The sequence below is a fragment of the Myxine glutinosa genome, chromosome 14, assembly GCF_964187855.1.
Source record: "Myxine glutinosa chromosome 14, kmMyxGlut1.1, whole genome shotgun sequence".
NCBI classification, from domain to species: Eukaryota; Metazoa; Chordata; class Myxini; order Myxiniformes; family Myxinidae; genus Myxine; species Myxine glutinosa.
Genome location: NC_136274.1, coordinates 15,530,728 through 15,551,779, shown reverse-complemented (window position 1 = coordinate 15,551,779; position 21,052 = coordinate 15,530,728). Strand labels below are relative to the sequence as shown.

General features: G+C 45.9%; 1 protein-coding gene across 4 annotated transcripts in view; it reads left to right on the top strand.

Moving 5' to 3' along the window:
* Window positions 1–21,052, top strand: part of LOC137439215 (huntingtin-interacting protein 1) — a 425,088-nt gene that overhangs the window by 238,821 nt on the left and 165,215 nt on the right. For all 4 annotated transcript variants that reach the window (XM_078768130.1, XM_078768129.1, XM_078768132.1 and 1 more), the window contains exons 20-21: window positions 7,345–7,431; window positions 8,430–8,537. In XM_078768130.1, the coding sequence (XP_078624256.1) occupies window positions 7,345–7,431; window positions 8,430–8,537 (195 nt within the window). The remainder of the gene's footprint in view (window positions 1–7,344; window positions 7,432–8,429; window positions 8,538–21,052) is intronic.

The following is a 21,052-nucleotide window of genomic DNA, read 5'->3' as shown; positions in this document are numbered from 1 at the left end:
TCCCTCTTTTTATATATTTTGCTTGTCTGGTTGATTTGTTTGTGAAATAAATGTTAGCTCTTTCATGAGCCTCGATTCAGTATACAAAAAAGAAAAAAAGAAAAAAAAAAGAGGGTTGCAGCAGATCTTGTGCGACCTGAAGGAATATTTGGGGGACATAGCCCAGAGAGAGCTGGGGGAGCAAGGCCGGAGAGGAGTCAGTAGAAGACAGAAAGACCACTAACCTGCCTGCGGAGAGTGAGTGAAAGGCCCTCGGGGTTAGCTTCATCGCGGGAGATTCCAATGATTCTGAAAGCTTTGGTTTCAACAGCGTGAAGCCGAGCTCGGTGAGAGGCAGGAGCACCGGCCCAGAGGGGAGAACAGTATTCCATTGAGCTGCGGATGAAAGCCTTGTATGTGGTGAGGAGCTCAGGTGTGCCAAGGAAGGACTTTGCACGACGGAGGATGCTCAGTCGGCGACTGGCTTTAGAGGACAGATTTGAAATGTGGTTTTCCCAGGAAAGATCATGGCAGATAGTGAGACCCAAAAGCTTGAGTGACAGAACTTCTTGGAGAGGATTATTCAGAAAGTAGATGGGAGAGCTGTCCAGTCGGTCTTTTCGGAGAGACATAGTAAGAGTGTGAGTTTTGTCAGGATTGGAAGACATGTTCCACTTGTTTGATCAGTCTGTGATTTTGTCCAGGTCTGCAGAGAGTGAGGAGGTTGCAGACTGCCGATCTGAGAGATGAGGAATGGAGCGGCAGAGAGTGGAGTCATCAGCAAAGAGATAGAGAGGATTTTCAAGAGAGTCAGAGAGATCATTGATGAAGACCAGAAAAAGCACAGGGCCCAGAACACTGCCTCGGGGAACTCCAGCCTGAACAGGAAGGGGAGATGAGAGAAACCCATTCAGGGCCACACGTTGACTACGACTCGAGAGGAAGTCCACCAGCCATGCATAGAGATTTCCATAGATACCATCGGAGGAGAGTTTGGTGAGCAGAGCGGGGTGTCAGACCGTACCAGAGCGGGGTGCCAGAGCGGGGTGTCAGACCGTACCAGAGCGGGGTGCCAGAGATGATGTGATGGTGTAAAGACTGTGAGGTTCAGAGAGTGGTGGTGTGCCGCATGGGTTGTGATCGGAGATTGAGGTGGTGGAACGTCCGTGAGGGAAGATATGGTGGAATGTTTGAAGTGCTGTGGGGGAGGATGGGGAGGCTGAAGGACTGTGATGTTTGAGAAAGAGGGGTGCAATCACGGCCAAAAATATTGCCACCCTTGCACTTTTTCAAATAACTCACAATTTTCTCCAAAAATAAGTTTAAATTGACAACAGTATTTGGTCTCCCCAATTCTTGATTTCACTGTTAATATTACAGAACCTTTGTTTTTGATTCAGAACTTAATATACCCTTTTAAATCAGAAAATAAATAGAAATGGAATTGACGAAATTAATGACACCCAAGACGTAATATTTGGTAGCACAGAGTTTGGACAAAATAACTGCAGTGAAGCACTTCCTTTAGCCATGAATGAGCTTCCTACACCTCTCTACTGGCAGTTTTGGCCACTTTTCTTGTGCAAACTGCTCCAGTTCTCCCAGATTTGAAGGGTGCCTTCTCCCAAATGCTGTTTTCAGATCTCCCCACAGGTGTTCAATGGGATTTAGATCTGGACTCATTGCTGGCCACTTCAGAACAGTCCAGAGTTTTGTCTTGAACCATTCCTGGGTGCTTTTTGAAGTGTGTTTGGGGTCATTGTCCTGCTGTAAGACCCATGACCTTCGACGGAGACCCAGCTTTCTGACATTGGGTTGAACATTGCGCTCCAAAATACCTTGGTAATCTCCTGATTTCATGATGTCATGCACACATTCAAGGTACCCAGTGCCAGAGGCAGCACAGCAACCCCAAAACATCACTGAACCTCATCCATGTTTGACTGTAGGGAAGTTGTTCTTTTTTTGAAGGCTTCATTTTGTTTTCTGTAAACATAGAGATGATGTGCTTTTCCAAAAAAGCTCTAATTTGGTCTCATCTGTCCACAGGACATTCTCCCAGAAGGATTTTGTCTTTTTCAGGTGTGTTTTGGCAAACTCCAGTCGGGCTTTCTTTTCTCTCTCTCTCTCTCTCTCTCTCTCTCTCTCTCTCTCTCTCTCTCTCTCGCTCGCTCTCGGTCTCGCTCTCGGTCTCGCTCTCGGTCTCGCTCTCGGTCTCGGTCTCGGTCTCTGTCTCTCTCTCTCTCTCCCCCTGGTGTTGGCCTAACGGTTAGGGTGCCGGCTTGGGATCCTAGGATCCTGGGTTCGAATCCCGGTCGATTGCTGAATTAACACCAGGGGGGTTGACTCAGCCTGTCATCCTTCTGAGGTCGGCAAATTGAGTACCAGCTTGCTGGGATGAATGATCACAGTGTGTACCCCAATTTAGAATAGGTACACCGTATCCCTGCGCATCGTAAGAGCGTGACCAAGGGTTCGTGTCAGGAAGGGCATCCGGCCATAAAAACATTGCCTCAAACAGGGAACCATGGTTGTCATGGGGCCCGCAAGGCTAACCCCCGCTCTAGCGGGGGAAATGGCCTTAAAACGATGATTCATTCATATATTCAGCATTGGGGTCCTCCTGGGTCTCCTACCACAGAAACCCCTTTCATTGAGTTGGTGACGGATGGTGCGAGTTGAAACTATCGTACCTTGTGTCTGAAGATCAGCTTGAATCTGTTTGGCAGTTGATCGATGTGCTTTCTCCACCATTCGAACAATCCTTTGCTGCAATCTTTGATCAAGTTTTCTCTTGTGGCCACGTCCAGGGTGTTTGGCTACTGTGACATGGGCCTTAAACTTCCTGATAACATTGCGTATGGTGGACACAGGAACATCAATGTCTCTGGAGATGGATTTGTAGCCTTGGGATTGTCCATGTTTGGCTACAATCTTGTGTCTGACCACCTCAGACAATTCTCTGGTTTTCTTTCTTTTCTCCATGCTCATTGTGGTACACACAGTGACACAAAACAACAGAATGACTGCTTTTCTCTGTTCAAACTGGTTGGATGAGTGATTTTTATATTGCAGGCACCTGCAACTCACCAAAGGTGAATTCAATTCCAAAGTAAAGGAGAATCATCTGCTTGAAATGTAATTATTTCTAACAACTTCTAAAAGGTGCCAATAATATTGTCCGGGCCATTTTAGGATTTCTGTGTGGAATAAGCTAAGACTTAGTAATTTTTTCAGCTTTTTTGTTTGTTCCACTGCAAACCAAAGATATGCAATGTGGATACCAAAATGTTTTTTAATTTTAACAATTTTCGGGATGAAATGGTGCATTATTTGAAAAAAGTGCAAGGGTGCCAATATTTTTGACCACGACAGTAAATGCCACTTTTGCAATATTTTTTTTTGCCTCTTGAGGCAATTTCATTCTCATGGAAAGGTTCACCCTAAAGTACATCTTTTCCCCCTAATCCCCATCCCACTTTCAAGTGATGATAAAATCTTAATTTGCAGCTTCATCACTGCAGCACATTCACCACTGTCATCCATTCATGCTCTTCAACTCCCTCAAAACGTTATCCTATTCACCTTATCCATTGCAATGTCACTTATCCTCCCAAAAAGAAATACCTGATGTAAAAAAAAAAAAAATCCTTACAGAGAATGAACTTATAAACCCATTTCAATTTTATTTTCCTGTTTTATGGTTATGTTACACTTGCTGCGTGGGGGTGGAAACAAGGACAACCGGACAAGGACTTTGTGCAAGGCCTTTCCCAGGCAGTAAATTTTGCCTTCCATGATCAATTTTGCATTCCACAGACAACTTAACATCCCACTGTCCCAAATGGAATGCTGTCTACCTGGACTTGTCCTGCTTTCTATCTCACACATCCTGCTTCTTTACTGCATCGCCAACATATGGGCATGTGATAACGATCACTACAGTTTGCTCTGTTGTTACCTCCACCACTTTGGCAGACGGATGTTAAGTTTTCACCCCTGTCTGTTTGTCTGTGAGCAGGACATCTCAAAAGGTTGTGGATGTGATTTGGACGAAATTTAGTGGTCAGGTTGGGGGTGTGACAAAAACGATTTGATTGCATTAAAATGAAGATCCGAATCCAGATACTAGAATTTTTAAGTGAGTCTTCACCATTTAGAGATAAGGCCAAAAACGATATCTATCTATAATTCCAGTAATCTCTGTACGTTTGTACGTTTGTACGTCTGTACGTCTGTACGTTTGTCTGTGACCGCTGTTTCTCGACAACTACCGGTCCGATATACTTGAAACTTGCCAGGTATATTGCTGGGGACCCGAGGATGTGCCTTTTCAAGGTTTGAAATTAATCGGACAAGTACTTACCGAGCTATGGCGATTTAGCCGTTCGCCGTTCGCTTTGCCGTTGCGAATGGACCAAACCATCGCATGTAAATAGAGGGGGGGGGGGGGTTCTGTGGTCGTTCGCTTTGGCTTTGCGAATGGACCAAACCATTCATGTAAATAGAGGGGGGGGGGGTTCTGTGGTCGTTCGCTTTGGCTTTGCGAATGGACCAAACCATTCATGTAAATAGAGGGGGGGGGGTTCTGTGGTCGTTCGCTTTGGCTTTGCGAATGGACCAAACCATTCATGTAAATAGAGGGGGGGGGGGGGTTCTGTGGTCGTTGCGAATGGACCAAACCATTGTTTTTTTTTTGCAGTTTTTTTTTTTTTTGCAGTTTTTTTTTTTTTGCAAGGAACGGGCACCCACGTACGGGCACGTCCTAGCTTATATATAGTACGGGCATGCCCTAGTATAACATAATATTTCAAAAAGTTGTGGCTGGTTTATGACAACTTGGGGGATAAGTTAGTTCGGTGACAAGAACAAGCCAATTAGATTTTAATTCAGGTCCGAATCCAGAACCGGCCTGTCAGTGGGATACAAAACGTAAACTGTTCAGCCTGGCAGAGGAATGCGTTCCACCAAATGCCCTTCTAGTTAATTAATAGTGTGGAAACTTGAGCCAAAGGGGTCCAGCTTTCCTCTCTAATGACACTTCTGCTCAAGAATTCCCTTAAAATTGTTGACCCTGTGTGGTACCTGGAGTTTGGTGACAGTAGCTGGCAGTCCAGTTACAGGAAGTGCAATGCCAGTGTAGTGTGGTAAATACAAGGTTTTGTTGAACTTTGGTGTTTTCATAATGTGACGTTAAAAAATAGAATTCTAAGTCACACCATGGTTTGAGCTTTTTCGAGTCATTGATTGGTGTCAACCACAGACATTCTCCATCTTGTGTTAATTTCCAATCAATATTTATCCCATATTTGGGGTAAACCACAACACTTCATCCAATAATTGGTTGCACTTCTGAAGAAGGCCATTCACATGAAACATACAAACTGCATGGTCAATTTGTTTGTAGTACAGAAGTTGCTGCCCTGATAGCAACCACACTCAAAGGTAGCAAGCGGTGTAACATCGTGTCAAGGAACCTCCAAGAAGACCAGACCATTTACTACCTCCAGTCCAGGTAGGAATTTTGTATTGAGGGTACCAGACGTAACTCGCGTCCTCGTCGGGGAGGTCCTCGGCATCCTCCACAAACATTGCTGGCAGATGTGACGCCAAGTTTAACGTCCATCCAAGGGATTGCAGTTTATAGCTGGGCCGAGATCTGAATCCAGGCCAGACAGTACAGAGGGGAGTCTTACCATCACTCATTCATCCAATGCCACTGCTATTTCAGGACAACAATTTTCATTGAGCCGGAACTGGCTTATGGCATCACAATAGCTTTTGAGCTGGAACCTTGCAACAGTTTTGGGAGTTTTGAAAATGGGTGTCAGTTTAATTATTTTTTAAAATCACTCTGCATCCAGTTTTTTGTATTTTTTTGGTGTACAAGATCGAGGCTCATGTAAGAGCTAACATTATTCACAAAAAGACAAACTGACATATAAAACATATGATAAAGGGAGTGGGAGACAAGATGGGGAGAGAGAGGGAAGCACACAACAACATTTGAGAGCAGGGACATTGGGAGATCTGTGGGAGGGAGAGGGATTGGGGGGAGGAGGCACAGCTTTTTTTCGACAAGCTCATTGTCTTCAAGTTGCTTGTGCCCCCAACAGATCATTGCCATGTTTGTGGGATGTTGCAAAGCAGTTCGGAAAAGTTTTCTTTGTTTTACTCTCCTTCTGCACGCATCATGGTGAAACGGGGAATTCCTTCGCAAATGGAAGTTACAATTATTGGTGGTTTTCAACTTTTCTTTATTTTTTTGCCAGCCTACCAACATTGTCATCGTTACCAAAATGTACGATGGCATATTGAACATCTCGTACCAATCGTACATCTCCCACTTTCACCGAGGATGCTCAAGCAGCTCCGCTGTGCAGAGTTCAAGGTTGTACCTGTGGTTAATTTGTGACTCCTATGAATGGAGACTCGTTGATTGTAATCTCCATTTTCGGATTTCAGAAGGAAGGTGCTCCTCCCAGGATTCAAACTATCCACCTCCATTTTGGTATAGGATCACGTTTGAAGGACCAAGTTGGCTCATTAAATATTCTCCCTTTCCTTGAATCCCCCGTTCCTCATGCACAGAACACGCTTTGCAGTACAGTATTGAGGACGGTCTCCTTATCCTCTGTGCTCCAGTTCACATCCTTCCATTCAACTGGAGCTTCATTCTTGTTTGTTTTGGGACAGGGCAGGTTGTGGAGCTTGTGTAGATTTTCTTGGCAAAACAAACAAAACAACAATTAACCTTTCAAAATACCTGAAATGGTAGTTGATCCACCGTGAATAAAAAGAAGAATTAACGTTTCGGGCTCTGTCCTTCGTCAGGACAAAGAAAGAGAGGTGACTACCATTTCTCTTTACTTCCACTCTCTTTCTTGATAGGAGATGTACCAGGTCTCAAAGTATTCACTCACCTACCTTGTGTGTTTTTAATTAATTAATTCAACTCCAATCCACATTAAAATCATTATGCACTCATACTATTCTATTCATACAAACTGTGCTGTTCTTATCATTCATTAATTATTTCCGTGTGCAAAATGTTTTATTTCCGAAATATTTTTCATTTTTAAATTGTTTAATGACCCGTTAAATTATTGCCACTTTGTGCATCGTTTTGAAATATCCACTTTGCTGCTGGCCATGAAATTATTTACACAATCAGTTGAAATCTTATCCTCCTCATCCCCTCATTTCATTTTCTTTTCATCAATATTTCCTCTGCTCATCTCACCCTTTATCCTCACAGATTAGAAAAGGTTGTTGTGTTGAAGCCATGGCCACGAGACTCGCACCTCTCGTGTTCCTGACGCCAGTTTATGACAGCACTGTAATTTTCCTCGTCTTGTGTTGCAGACTTGCTGGTGATGCACTCACAGGGTACAATGGATTGCACCGACAGGTTGTCAAAAAGTCAGGCCCAGTATCTCATTGAGCCTGTTGGTGAGTGCAGTGTGCAATGTTCACGTACCTCTGTGGTTATCAACAACCGGCCTTCTTGTGACGTTCGAACACATCAGGGATTAATCCACACGTTATTTTATAGAAGAACACCCGACTACTACAGAATAAAAACTCATTATTTGAAGCCACAATTATACCTTTCAAAAAAAGTGTGATGTTCTTTTTAATTCGTTTCATGATTCGATTTATTTGTTCGCACAAATTCAATTAACTCGAGGCCGGACCCTAATTCTAATTGGCCAGGGCAAGAACATGAGAGAAGGCCGAGCATATAGATCGATGTGTTGCATCTGCCCCCCAAAAAAGAGAAAGGTGTGCGCACACACGAGCACACTCACAAAGACTCACGCATACGCATACATGGGTAAACACTCAAAAACGCAGAACGCACCTGTTTTGGAATATTTTAAAGAGATTTTCCTGGAGAGATTTTCCTTTTCATGGATTTTCCTGGAGCTTCAGGTCTTTAAAACGGCTGTTCACCACCATCTCTTATCTTCCCCCATCCAAAACCTTGATCTTTTCTACCCCCGTGAATTCACCCCAGTTCCACTTTTTTGAAATACCAACTTCTTTCCTGGAAGTCCTTGCAGTGTCCATGTGTTTTATACTTCTCCCACCCCCTCCTCCCCTTCCCACACCTCCCCCCCCCAAAGCCCCAAGCCCTCCCCCAGATCTCCCGATGTCCCTGCTCTCAAATATTGTGCTTGTGTGCTTCCTCCTCTTTCCCCATCTTGTCTACCGCTCCCCTTATTATATGTTTTATGTGTCCGTTTTTTTTTTTTGGGATTAATGTTAGCTCTTTCACGAGCCTCGATCCTGTATACAAAAAAAATAAATCCTGGAGCTGTGGGAGCATGTTTCTCAGATCTCAATTATTCATGTGTGCATCAAGGCCTTCAAGCTTGGCCCATGTCTTGATTACGTGGACCATATCATGAGACGCATCGTTACTCTTTGGTCTTGTAAACCTCCAGTGCTTGGTGACCTTCCTGGTGATCTGGTGGCGTTTGGCTACAGTCTGGGAGAACTGTTGGGGCGAGCAGGTGACCTGGACCTGCGTGCAGTTACAGAACGAACTGAAGGTGAGGAGCATTGCTCAAGTACCATGTGATCATGATGCAATCTCGTGATATCATAAAAGACCCTGTGAAAATTTAGCCGAGGTAAGGTAAACCGAGTTATCCAATAAGATACAGGTTCTTTAAAAGGGTCAAAGTTCGAGTTTGCATTTATATTGAGATTCAGTCACCATTGAACAAAGATATCAGGATCAGCCGCAAAACATTTTGTGAAAAACTGAGGATGTGTTACACATACCCCAAGTAATATTTTTGTAAGGTTGACCAGTAATTTGATTGCCGTTCTTCTACTACGACAACAGAAACTTGTAACTACAAACAACTGACTTCACTTGTTTATGATGTGACATTAACAAACCACAATGTTGCGAGAGCTAAGCATGAGAGGCGTGCAGCCATTGTTGGCACATGTTACAAGCCTAAACTATTTGTGAATTGGGGTAGGAAAAGGAAAAGTGTCGCTTCGGGTCTATGTTGGGTCTGGTGACAGGAAGAGAATGGCACACAAAAAAAATGGTTAGTGTTCTTGACCATCAAACCTCATCATATGGTAGTGGGCCTTGTCGATAAACCACTGCAGTGTATGTGGTGACTTGCTCCACATTGGTTTGGTGTGTGTGTGTGTGTGTGTGTGTGTGTGTGTGTGTGTGTGTGTGTAGAGAGAGAGATGATCTATACTCTGCAGGATAGCTTCACTGAGCTCTATAATATGGAGGATATACCGGCTAATGAGAGTGTGTTTGTGGATGAGGCCATGACGCCGCCATATTGGAACTCCCTTTACCGACCGGAAGTTCCATATAGTAAACAACAACAACAGGCATTTTAAGGCCATTTTCCCTGCTAGAGCGGGGGTTAGCCTTGCGGTCCCCATGACAATCTGCCCCATTTTGCCATATTTTCTGCATCTCCCCTTGTTAACCCCCTTGCCCGTATTTCTTCTTCCACCATCTTTAGCCAAGTCTTTCTCGGTCTTCCCTGTCCTCTACTTCCTCCTACATTCATTTCCATCACTCTTCTCAACCAGTCACTTTCATTCTTCCTCAACACATGACCAAACCATCTCAACCTGTTCCTCTTCACAGCATCGATCACAGGCTCTATTCCCATCATCTTTTGCAATTCATCATTTGTCTTCCTCTCTCTCAACGATACTCCGCACATCCACCGAACCATTCACATTTCCACCCTTTCCAGCCTTCGTTGCTGCTAAATTTTCCAACAATTTCGTTGTTGCATATAGTAAACAACATGGGGTTGTAAGCCTGGTGTTGGCTTAGCGGTTAGGGTGCCGGCTTGGAATCCCAGGATCCTGGGTTTGAATCCCAGTCGATCGCTAAATTAACGCCAGGGGGGTTGACTCGGCCTGCTATCCTTCCGAGGTCGGCAAATTGAGTACCAACTTGCTGGGATGAATGATCCCGGTGTGTACCCTGGCTTAGAATAGGTACACCATATCCCTGCGCATCGTAAGAGGCGACTAAGGATTGGCGCTAGGAAGGGCATCCGGCCATAAAAAAAACATTGCCTCAAACAGGGAACCATGATTGTCATGGGGCCCGCAAGGCTAACCCCCGCTCTAGCGGGGAAAATGGCCTTAAAAAACGATCATTCATTCATTCATGGGGGAGGGGGGGAAAATCAGACTAGCAGGTTTTTAAATAAACTGAGTTTTTAGGGCTTTTTGATGTTGTGGTGAGTACCCAGAGCAAGTTTTAAAATATACTGAGGTTTTTTTTTTAAATTGGGGTTTTTTCATGTGTGTGTGGTCAGTACCAATATGGTGGTGGGTGACTTCAGTTTTGTCAGCAAACCAGTTATCCAGTTATATTTAGATCAATGGATAGCTTCACCATGAGGCAAATTCCACTTGAGCGTGCAAACAGTGACTCAGGGTACCCGTTATCAATTTGAATGTACATGCCAATAATTTGCCGCGCTTATCACTTTCAAAGATTTGGATCTCCCTCTGCCTTCTGCTCAATCTTGCCACCTCCTCACTCCCCTCAACCCACCCCTTCACTCCAAACGTTACACATTTAGACTCAAGCACAATCTCGTTCATTTTCCTCAATCTATCCTCCAACCTTCCTTTCAAATTGTGATGTGTCCCACACTACCTTATCTCTCTTCTTCTATGGTCTCCTTTCTACCGTACCTGGACACCTCACTCTTCCCTTCTGAAGTACATCCCCAGGATCTACAATACTCTCATGAATCTTCAACCCTCTCATTCACTGAAACTTCCATCCACACGCACACTTCTCAATAATCTGATGTACCTCTCTCTCCACACATACAGTGCATTCAGAAAGTATTCAGACCCCTTCACGTTTTTCACATTTTGTTATGTTGCAGCCTTATGCTGAAATCGCTAAAATTCATTTTTCCCCTCATCAATCTACACTCAATACCCCATAATAACAAAGAGAAAACAGGATTTTAGAAAGTTTTGAAAATTTATTAAAAAGAAAAAACTGAAATATCACATTTACATAAGTATTCAGACCCTTTGCTATGACACTTGAAATTTAGCTCAGGTGCCTCCCATTTTCTTAATCATCTTTGAGATGTTTCCACACCTTGATTGGAATCCACCTGTGGTAAATTCAATTGATTGGACATGATTTGGAAAGGCACACACCTGTCTACAGTCACGTGAAAAAGTAAGTACACCCCATATAAATTTTGACTATTTCAACATACAGCTATTTGATCTTCATTTCAACAATATTGATAGATAAAGGTGATATTGAAGGAACTGCGCTCCAACGCGAGTCGAAAGAATTGACGCGCCCAAAGACGGAATTCGTCCGAGTTGCTTTATTGAAACAAAACAGCTCAGGTATTCTGACAAGCCCGTTTATCGGGCAGCAATATATATACACATTTATGTCGGGAAGTTTGCCCGGCAAAAGCTATACCGGGCATGCCCGGGTGTCAAGGGCGAGCCTTGGAAAGGCGAGTCTGGACCTGCCCGGGCGTGTTTGGCTGCGGCCTGGCAAGTCGAGGCTGGGCGTGCCCAGGCGCTCTGGACGAGCCCTGGAAAGGCGATAGCGGGCATGCCCGGACGCTCTGGGCGAGCCCTGGAAAGGCGATAGCGGGCATGCCCGGATGCTCTGGGCGAGCCCTGAAAAGGCGATAGCGGGCATGCCCGGACGCTCTGGGCGAGCCCTGGAAAGGCGAGAGCGGGCATGCCCGGGAAAGACGAGACCGGGCGTGCCCGGGAGGTTCGGGCGTGCCCGGGAACAGTGAGTCCGGGCATGCCCGGGAGAGGCGCGTCTGGCCGTGTTCTGGCCGGTGCAAGGCGATTGTGTGCATCCAGCGGTAACCGCTACAATATAATTGAACAAATATCATGAAACATTTACATTTTGTCGTCCATTGTATAATTTAAATAAACATATATGCAAATTTCGCATGTGGAAAAAGTAAGTACACCCTTGGCTCTAATAGGTGGTATTGCCCCCTTTGGCAGAAACAACCTCAAGTAGGCGTTTCTTATAACTGTCTACCAGTCTCTGACATCGAGTGGGAGAAATTTTTGCCCACTCCTCCATGCAGAATTATTTCAGCTGTGCGATGTTTGAGGGGTTTCTTGCATGCACAGCTCGTTTCAAATCCCCCCCACAACATCTCGATGGGATTTAGATCCGGGCTTTGACTTGGCCATTCCAGAACCCTCCATTTCTTTCTTTTCAGCCATTCCTTGGTGGATTTACTGGTATGTTTAGGGTCAATGTCATGTTGCAAGGTCCACCTTCGGTTGAGCTTCAACTCTCCGACAGATGGCCTCACATTATCCTCAAGCACCCTCTGGTACAATGAAGAATTCATAGTGGATTCTATGATGGTGAGCTGCCCAGGCTCTGATGCAGCAAAGCTGCCCCAAACCATAATATTTCCACCACCATGCTTTACAATTGGTATCAGGTTCTTGTGGTCAAATCCTGTCTTTGGTTTTCGCCAAACATGTCTTCTGGTACTGTGGCCAAATAGCTCTACCTTTGATTCATCTGTCCAGAGCACATTGTTCCAGAAGTGCTGGTCTTTGCCTAGGTGTTCATTGGCAAACTTTAGTCTTGTCCTGATGTTCTTTCTGGACAGCAACGGTTTCCTCCTGGCACACCTCCCATGTAGATCAAATTTGTGCAGCCTCTTTCTAATGGTAGACTCGTGCACTTTGACATCAACAGTGGCAAGAGCTACCTGTAGGTCCTGTGATTACATTCTGGGGTTCTTAGAGACTTCTTTCAGCATCTTGCGGTCTGCTCTCGGGCTGTACTTGCTGGGGCGGCCTGGCCTGAACAAGTTGGCAGTTTGGAATCTTCTCCACTTGTAAATGATCTTCCGGATAGTCGAATGATTGATTTCAAATTGTTTGGAGATCTTTTTAAATCCCTTCCCAGACTCGTAGGCATCTATAACCTTCTTTCTGAAGGCCTCAGAGAGCTCTTTTGTTCTACGCATGGTGACGCCGCACACTTCAACAACAAAGAGCAAACCAAACGAAATGTCTGAGGTTTAAATAAGACAGGTTCCTCCAAGATCCTCTCTAACAATGTTCTAATCATTTGCACCTGAGCTGGTGCACCTGATTCTAATTTTAGGTATTTGAAGTGGTGATAAATGTAGGGGTGTACTTGCTTTTTCCACATGCGAAATTTGCATTTATATTTATTTAAATTATACAATGGACTACAAAATGTAAATGTTTCATGATATTTGTTATCTTATATCACCTTTATCTATCAACTAGACGACCCATGACCCATTGGGTCAATGTTATTATATATAATTAAGGGGTTACCATGGTTACAGTGGGGGTCAAAGGTCAACCTATGGTGAAGATATATAATTTTCTCACACTTTCTAATAGAGAGGCAAATGCCATATAAAACTAAATTTACTGGTTCTAATTGCTTTTATTTATCAATCCTCACATAGAAGAGCAGTTTTTAGTAATGAGCAGTGAGGAGAAGACCCCTCAGCCAATGATGCCACCCCTCAGCCAATGATGTGACCCCTCAGCCAATGATGCTACCCCTCAGCCAATGATGTGACCCCTCAGCCAATGATGCTACACCTCAGCCAATGATGCCACCCCTCAGCCAATGATGCCACCCCGCAGCCAATGATGTGACCCCTCAGCCAATGATGCCACCCCGCAGCCAATGATGTGACCCCTCAGCCAATGATGCCACCCCACAGCCAATGATGTGACCCCTCAGCCAATGATGCTACCCCTCAGCCAATGATTTGACCCCTCAGCCAATGATGCTACACCTCAGCCAATGATGCCACCCCTCAGCCAATGATGCTACCCCTCAGCCAATGATGTGACCCCTCAGCCAATGATGCTACCCCTCAGCCAATGATGTTACCCCTCAGCCAATGATGCTACCCCTCAGCCAATGATGCCACCCCGCATCCAATGATGCCACCCCGCATCCAATGATGCCACCCCGCATCCAGTGATGTCGCCCCTCAGCCAATGATGTCGCCCCTCAGCCAATGATGCCACCCCACATCCAATGAAATCACCCCGCATCCAATGATGCCACCCCGCATCCAATGATGCCGCCCCTCAGCCAATGATGTCGCCCCTCAGCCAATGATGTCGCCCCTCAGCCAATGATGTCGCCCCTCAGCCAATGATGTCGCCCCTCAGCCAATGATGCCACCCTGCATCCAATGATGCCACCCCGCATCCAATGATGCCACCCCGCATCCAATGATGCCACCCCGCATCCAATGATGCCACCCCTCAGCCAATGATGCCACCCCTCAGCCAATGATGCCACCCCTCAGCCAATGATGTCACCCCTCAGCCAATGATGTCACCCCTCAGCCAATGATGTCGACCCTCAGCCAATGATGTCGCCCGTCAGCCAATGATGCCGCCCCTCAGCCAATGATGTCGCCCCTCAGCCAATGATGTCGCCCCTCAGCCAATGATGCCGCCCCTCAGCCAATGATGTCGCCCCTCAGCCAATGATGCCGCCCCTCAGCCAATGATGCCACCCCGCATCCAATGATGCCGCCCCTCAGCCAATGATGTCGCCCCTCAGCCAATGATGCCGCCCCTCAGCCAATGATGTCGCCCCTCAGCCAATGATGTCACCCCTCAGCCAATGATGCCGCCCCTCAGCCAATGATGTCGCCCCTCAGCCAATGATGTCGCCCCTCAGCCAATGATGTCGCCCCTCAGCCAATGATGTCGCCCCTCAGCCAATGATGTCGCCCCTCAGCCAATGATGCCGCCCCTCAGCCAATGATGCCGCCCCTCAGCCAATGATGTCGCCCCTCAGCCAATGATGTCGCCCCTCAGCCAATGATGTCGCCCCTCAGCCAATGATGTCACCCCTCAGCCAATGATGTCGCCCCTCAGCCAATGATGCCACCCCTCAGCTAATGATGTAGCCCCTCAGCCAATGATGTCACCCCTCAGCCAATGATGCCACACCTCAGCCAATGATGCCACACCTCAGCCAATGATGCTACCCCTCAGCCAATGATGCTACCCCTCAGTCAATGATGCTACCCCTCAGCCAATGATGCTACCCCTCAGCCAATGATGCCACCCCTCAGCCAATGATGCTACCCCTCAGCCAATGATGTGACCCCTCAGCCAATGATGCTACACCTCAGCCAATGTTGCTACCCCTCAGCCAATGATGCTACCCCTCAGCCAATGATGCTACCCCTCAGCCAATGATGCTACCCCTCAGCCAATGATGCTACCCCTCAGCCAATGATGCTACCCCTCAGCCAATGATGCTACCCCTCAGCCAATGATGCTACCCCTCAGCCAATGATGCTACCCCTTAGCCAATGATGCTACCCCTCAGCCAATGATGCTACCCCTCAGCCAATGATTCTACCCCTCAGCCAATGATTCTACCCCTCAGCCAATGATGCTACACCTCAGCCAATGATGCTACACCTCAGCCAATGATGCTACCCCTCAGCCAATGATGCTACCCCTCAGCCAATGATTCTACCCCTCAGCCAATGATGCTACCCCTCAGCCAATGATGCTACCCCTCAGCCAATGATGCTACGCCTCAGCCAATGATGCTACCCCTCAGCCAATGATGATGATGATGCTACCCCTAGACGACCCATGACCCGTTGGGTCAATGTCAGTTTGAATAGATATGAGAATAGAACTAAAGCGAACGCTGGACATCATCAGGGAGATTATTTGGGCCAGCAAGCCATAAGGCTCACCTCTCCAGCGTTCTAAATCACTTACCTGTGACACGTGATTTCGGCCCTTATCTCCGATCACGTTGACGGAAATCACCACAGCATATCGTCAAGATCCCTCCAAAAGGCTCGTCTTTGTCACATACATCACGCAACGTGCGATCCACAGCCTCAAAACTCTCTCTCCTGATCATAGGACACTCATCCCACACGATGAGTTTTGTACTTCGAAAGAGGTCTGCGATAGTGGAATTTTTATCGATGTTGCATACGCCATCTTCCCTCGGTGTCAGAGGGATTTGGAACCTTGAGTGCACTGTTCTTCCACCAGGCATGAGGGTAGCAGCTATGCCAGATGAGGCCACTGCAGGGGGCAACTTTTCCACTCGCTCTCACTTTAGAGAGAATCAGGTTAATAAGAAACGTCTTCCCTGTGCCTCCAGGCGCGTCAATGAAAATCATTGATGACTGATTCGTGCGGATGTTGCTATTCGCGTCCATAGACGTGAGGTGTGATTCGTTGTCCGCGTCCGTAGCGCCGTCGGAGGGTTGATACGACATTCTTCCTGCAAATAGTATTGTGTTTGTGCTATCGTTTTGCCGATCATCAAATGACAAATAAATTACATTGTGAAAATTAAAGATTTCAAAGAAACCTATTTAAAGTGTATGCGCATATAAATAATAAAAAAAATCGAAGAAATATCTCTCGGTAATTTCCTGAAACATATTTTACTTCCGGGTAACAATGTTGAATGAAATGACGAAGATATATACTGTATGCCTGTTATTTTAGGCGGTGTATTTTCGTATATCAACGTGGCGCGATTTTTTAAATATATCTCTGCAATTTCCCGTGTGTGCGTGAATGTTCTCAATTATTTCTTTTACCGAGTCTAAAACCATCGATAAAAATGAAATCAGATGGCGACTTACATTGAAGATAAAGGCGTGAAACAGACTCAATGGCCTTGAAGATACAAGCCTTTCAGAATTCATTTCGATCTATAAACGGAAATGTTCATCGGATTTTCTTCCCGTTTTTTTTCAACCGAGTCTAAAACTATGTTAGCGACTGTGAAAAATGAAATGATATATCGAATTTGATTTGAAATAAAACTGAGAGAGAGAACAAGACACCACAGGCCCTACAAAACAGGCCTCAAAGCTATGCGAGTTAATAAAATGGTGGATATTACTACTCTCTCAAAGGGGTAAGCCACGCCCCCGGACCGATCGAATGTTACATACAAACACGCAAGATTTCAATTTTATATATATATATATATATATATATATATATATATATATATATATGTATGTATGTATGTATATATATATATATATATATATATATATATATATATATATATATATATATATATATATATATATATATATATATGTATGTATGTATGTATGTATGTATATATATAGTTACGGTTTTGCGAATAAAGGATAACCCCCCTCGTAGGTAGACGCACCACAACATGTAGCCTCGCTGTAGTTCATTTATCTCTTAGTAAATGGAAGCGTAGATCTCCTTTCCTGTGTTAGTTTTGCGTTGAGCAGGCCAGTGAGTAGGCCTCAATTGGGCTAGGATGCCATGTGCTCGGCCTGGAACAAGTCTGGCAAGGCCGAAGGGAGGAGTTGCAGGGGGAGTGGCCGGTAAGGAGCGAGCGCCAATCAGAGCTCGAGGGGAGTGGCTCACCACGGCCATGAGAGGAGGGGCATGGAACATTCCGGGAAGGCCGGGGCGGGGCCATAAAACCCTGCCCTGGGCCCCCCGCCTCAGTCAGAACGCCAGAGAGTTTGCCCCGAACAAGCAGACAAGTCAGAGCCCCAGTGAGAGTCGGAGCCAGCGAGAGCCAGATAGTCAGTCAGAGTCGCCCAGCCCCTGAACGAGTCGGAGTGCTTGAATTGAGTTGCTTGTTATAGCCTCGCTGTACACAAACATTCCCTGTGCCCTGCGCTCTGCGGCTGTATTAATCGCGCGTGTGGAGACGATCCATCCGGAGCCACCTACGCCGACGATCCTCCTAACTGGGCTTCTTGCATACGTGCTGTGACCACCAGAGGGCCACGCCGGGCGAGCTGTCCCGGAGCGACCGACGGCAAGGCGCGTTTGGCGCACGAACTTCCTTCCTTTTTCCCCGTGTGAGTGAGTGGTCCCGGTTGTGTACCCCGGTTTAGAATAGGTACACCGTGTCCCTGCGCATCGTAAGAGGCGACCAAGGGTTGGCACCAGGAAGGGCATCCGGCCATAAAAACATTGCCTCAATCAGGGAACCATGATTGTCATGGGGCCCGCAAGGCTAACCCCCGCTCTAGCGGGGAAAATGGCCTTAAAACGATCATTCATTCAGTGAGTGGGCCCTTTGTCTGGGGATAAGTTAAGACTGCTTAAGTGCCTGCTCTGTCTCTTCGCCCTGTACATAGTAAATAAACCGTGTTCTTCCTCTTATTTTATCGTTCCCGTCATTTCACAATTGCCTTAGCATCGCACGAACAGAACCGCTCGAATCGGGTTCATTAAAAGGTAACGGCATGAGTCACGTGATACGCACACTGCTCGGGCGTACTCGATTAGCGTGGCTTGTGCGAGGTCCGGTCTCCGTTTCCGTGGCAGCGTGGGTATCAAAGGTACATGCGGCGTCGACCCGATACTCTTTTCCACGCTCGCTGCGGGAGTGGCGACTCGTCCTCGTGGACACGAAGACCCGAGGGGGGAAGAGGGGCTTAACCCCCCCCACCCCCCCCCCCCCTCTACGTCGACGGGCTTCGGGAGATCCACAACAATATATATATATATATATATATATATATATATATATATATATATATATATATATAGATATATATATAGATATATATATATATACATATATATATATATTGTTACAGATCGCGGTTAGGATGTTATAGACCGAGCGGTGGTTTAAAACCGCGAACCTAACAAAACTCACCCGATTCCACCCGAACTTTGGCCGTATCGCACTGTAGCTGCCCAATGGGGAAAAGACAAAGGCGACGAATGCAAAGAGGAAAAAGAAGGCAAAGAAAGGTTTGGAAATACGACTGAATTTATTGGCTATTTACACACAAGCAAAAAGAAAGCAATCAAGTTTATTTACAAGCACATAAGACGCAGGTGACACAGGGAAAATACTAGCTTATACAGACTTAATTAACCCAGGACAGAACAAACAAAAGACTCTGACTCACGCGGGGAATTGCAGGAGGTGGATGGCTGGAGGTGAACGCTTGGTGGAGCCAACGCGGAGCTTGGTGGAGCTGAACGCTTGGTGGAGCCAACGCGGAGCTTGGTGGAGCTGAACGCTTGGTGGAGCCAACGCGGAGCTTGGTGGAGCTGAACGCTTGGTGGAGCCAACGCGGAGCTTGGTGGAGCTGAACGCTTGGTGGAGCCAACGCGGAGCTTGGTGGAGCTGAACGCTTGGTGGAGCCAACGCGGAGCTTGGGGGATTGGTGTGACGGGTTCTCTCTCCTTCCTTAGTCCCACCCAGTCCAACAACTTCCTCTCTTGCTTCAGGACTCTTTCTCTCTCTTTCTTGGTCCCTCACTCTTTACCACCGACTCCTCACCGCAACCAACGCAACCACTTGACCACCACCTCTACTGACTGACTCTTCACCACTCTGCACTTGACGACCGACTCCCAACCAACTCAGACCAACTCAAAGTCCAACTCCAGGCCTTTCTGTCTTCTGCTCTCCTCTGTAAAAACGCATCTCTCCTCTTGGACACGCCCTGCCTTGGGTTATATAGGCCCCCGCCCCTCAACCTTTGCGAACCTCCCCGACCGCTCTTCCTCCGCCCTCTGTAGCCAAACCCCTGGCTCATGGTTGGTCGAGCGGGGCTGGTTCACTCCTCCCCCTCTATGACGAGGTGGAGACACGCCTTTCTTCCCTGACTCGAGCCTCGTGGTCAATGGCGGTTATTGGAGGGGAGGTAATATGGGCAATCGAGGCTCGGCAATGACGAGAGGGGATGTAATATTGGATGGAGATTTTGGGGATGGGAAGGAAAGGGGATCTATTCTCTTTCACTGGTGCAATGGAGTACTTTCAATTAATGGGAGACACAGCCTTATCCTAAAACACAGAATAAGAGATAACTATCGACAGGTATATTCTATAACTTGGCTGACGTGTATGCTTGTGGACTATGGGACGCCCTTTTGGTCTTTACACAGCTCCGTAGGCAGGAGGCACAGAATAAACAATAATCACAATAGTACAGCACACAATCAAAAAATATACAGTCCTCATATCCACAACAATATACATATATATATATATATATATATATACATATATATATATATACATATATATATATATACATATATATATATATACATATATATATATATATATATATATATATATATATATATATATATATATATATATATATATATATATATATATATATATATATATACTGAAACGCAAAAGAAACTTACCACCTTTGAAACCTTTAAATATCAACAATAACACTGCGTGTAGTAAATGTGTGAACTTATTTGTGGACAATAGTGTCCTCACTGTCAGACAAAACGGTCATGGATGGTCACTTGAACCTTCAATGGTCACTTCATAGCACAGCTGTTGAACAGCCGTTTTGACTGTCAGTGATTAGCCAAGGGGTACGGGATGATTTAAATGAGCTGCACGTGATGTCTTGATATTGGCTTTAAAAAGGCCAGTGCAAAATGGGCATTTTGACCAAAAAATTTGACCATTTTGACCAACTTCAAAAAGACCGAAAACGCAAAAGAAACTTATCACTTGTTTGAAATGTAATAAAATTGTAACAGTTCAAAATAAAACAAACCAACAATTGCTAATTGAAACATTGGCATTTTATTGATGACATGTCAAGTTTTTGACCAAGATACACCATCTCATCAGTTTGTTCTACAGTACAGAACAGCACAGGGTGCAATGTCAGTCCCCTTTCAATAGCGTGTGTGGCCACCATTGTTTTGGATACAGGCAGTGCATCGTCGGCGTATACTGCCTACCAGTCTTTGGATGGATTGCTGCTGGATTCTGTCCCACTCAGTCCTCAATGTCTGAAGCAGCTCTGCCCATGTCCTGGCCCTGCCAACTACGCGTCTCCCAAGCTCATCCCACAGGTGCTCTATGGGATTCAGGTCAGGGGAGAACGCAGGCCACTGCATGGTGTTGATGTTCTCGCCTTGGAGAAATGCAGTGGTAAAGCGAGCAGCATGGGGACGAGCGTTGTCATGCTGAAAGGTTCTCAGTTCTGGGTGGTCTAGC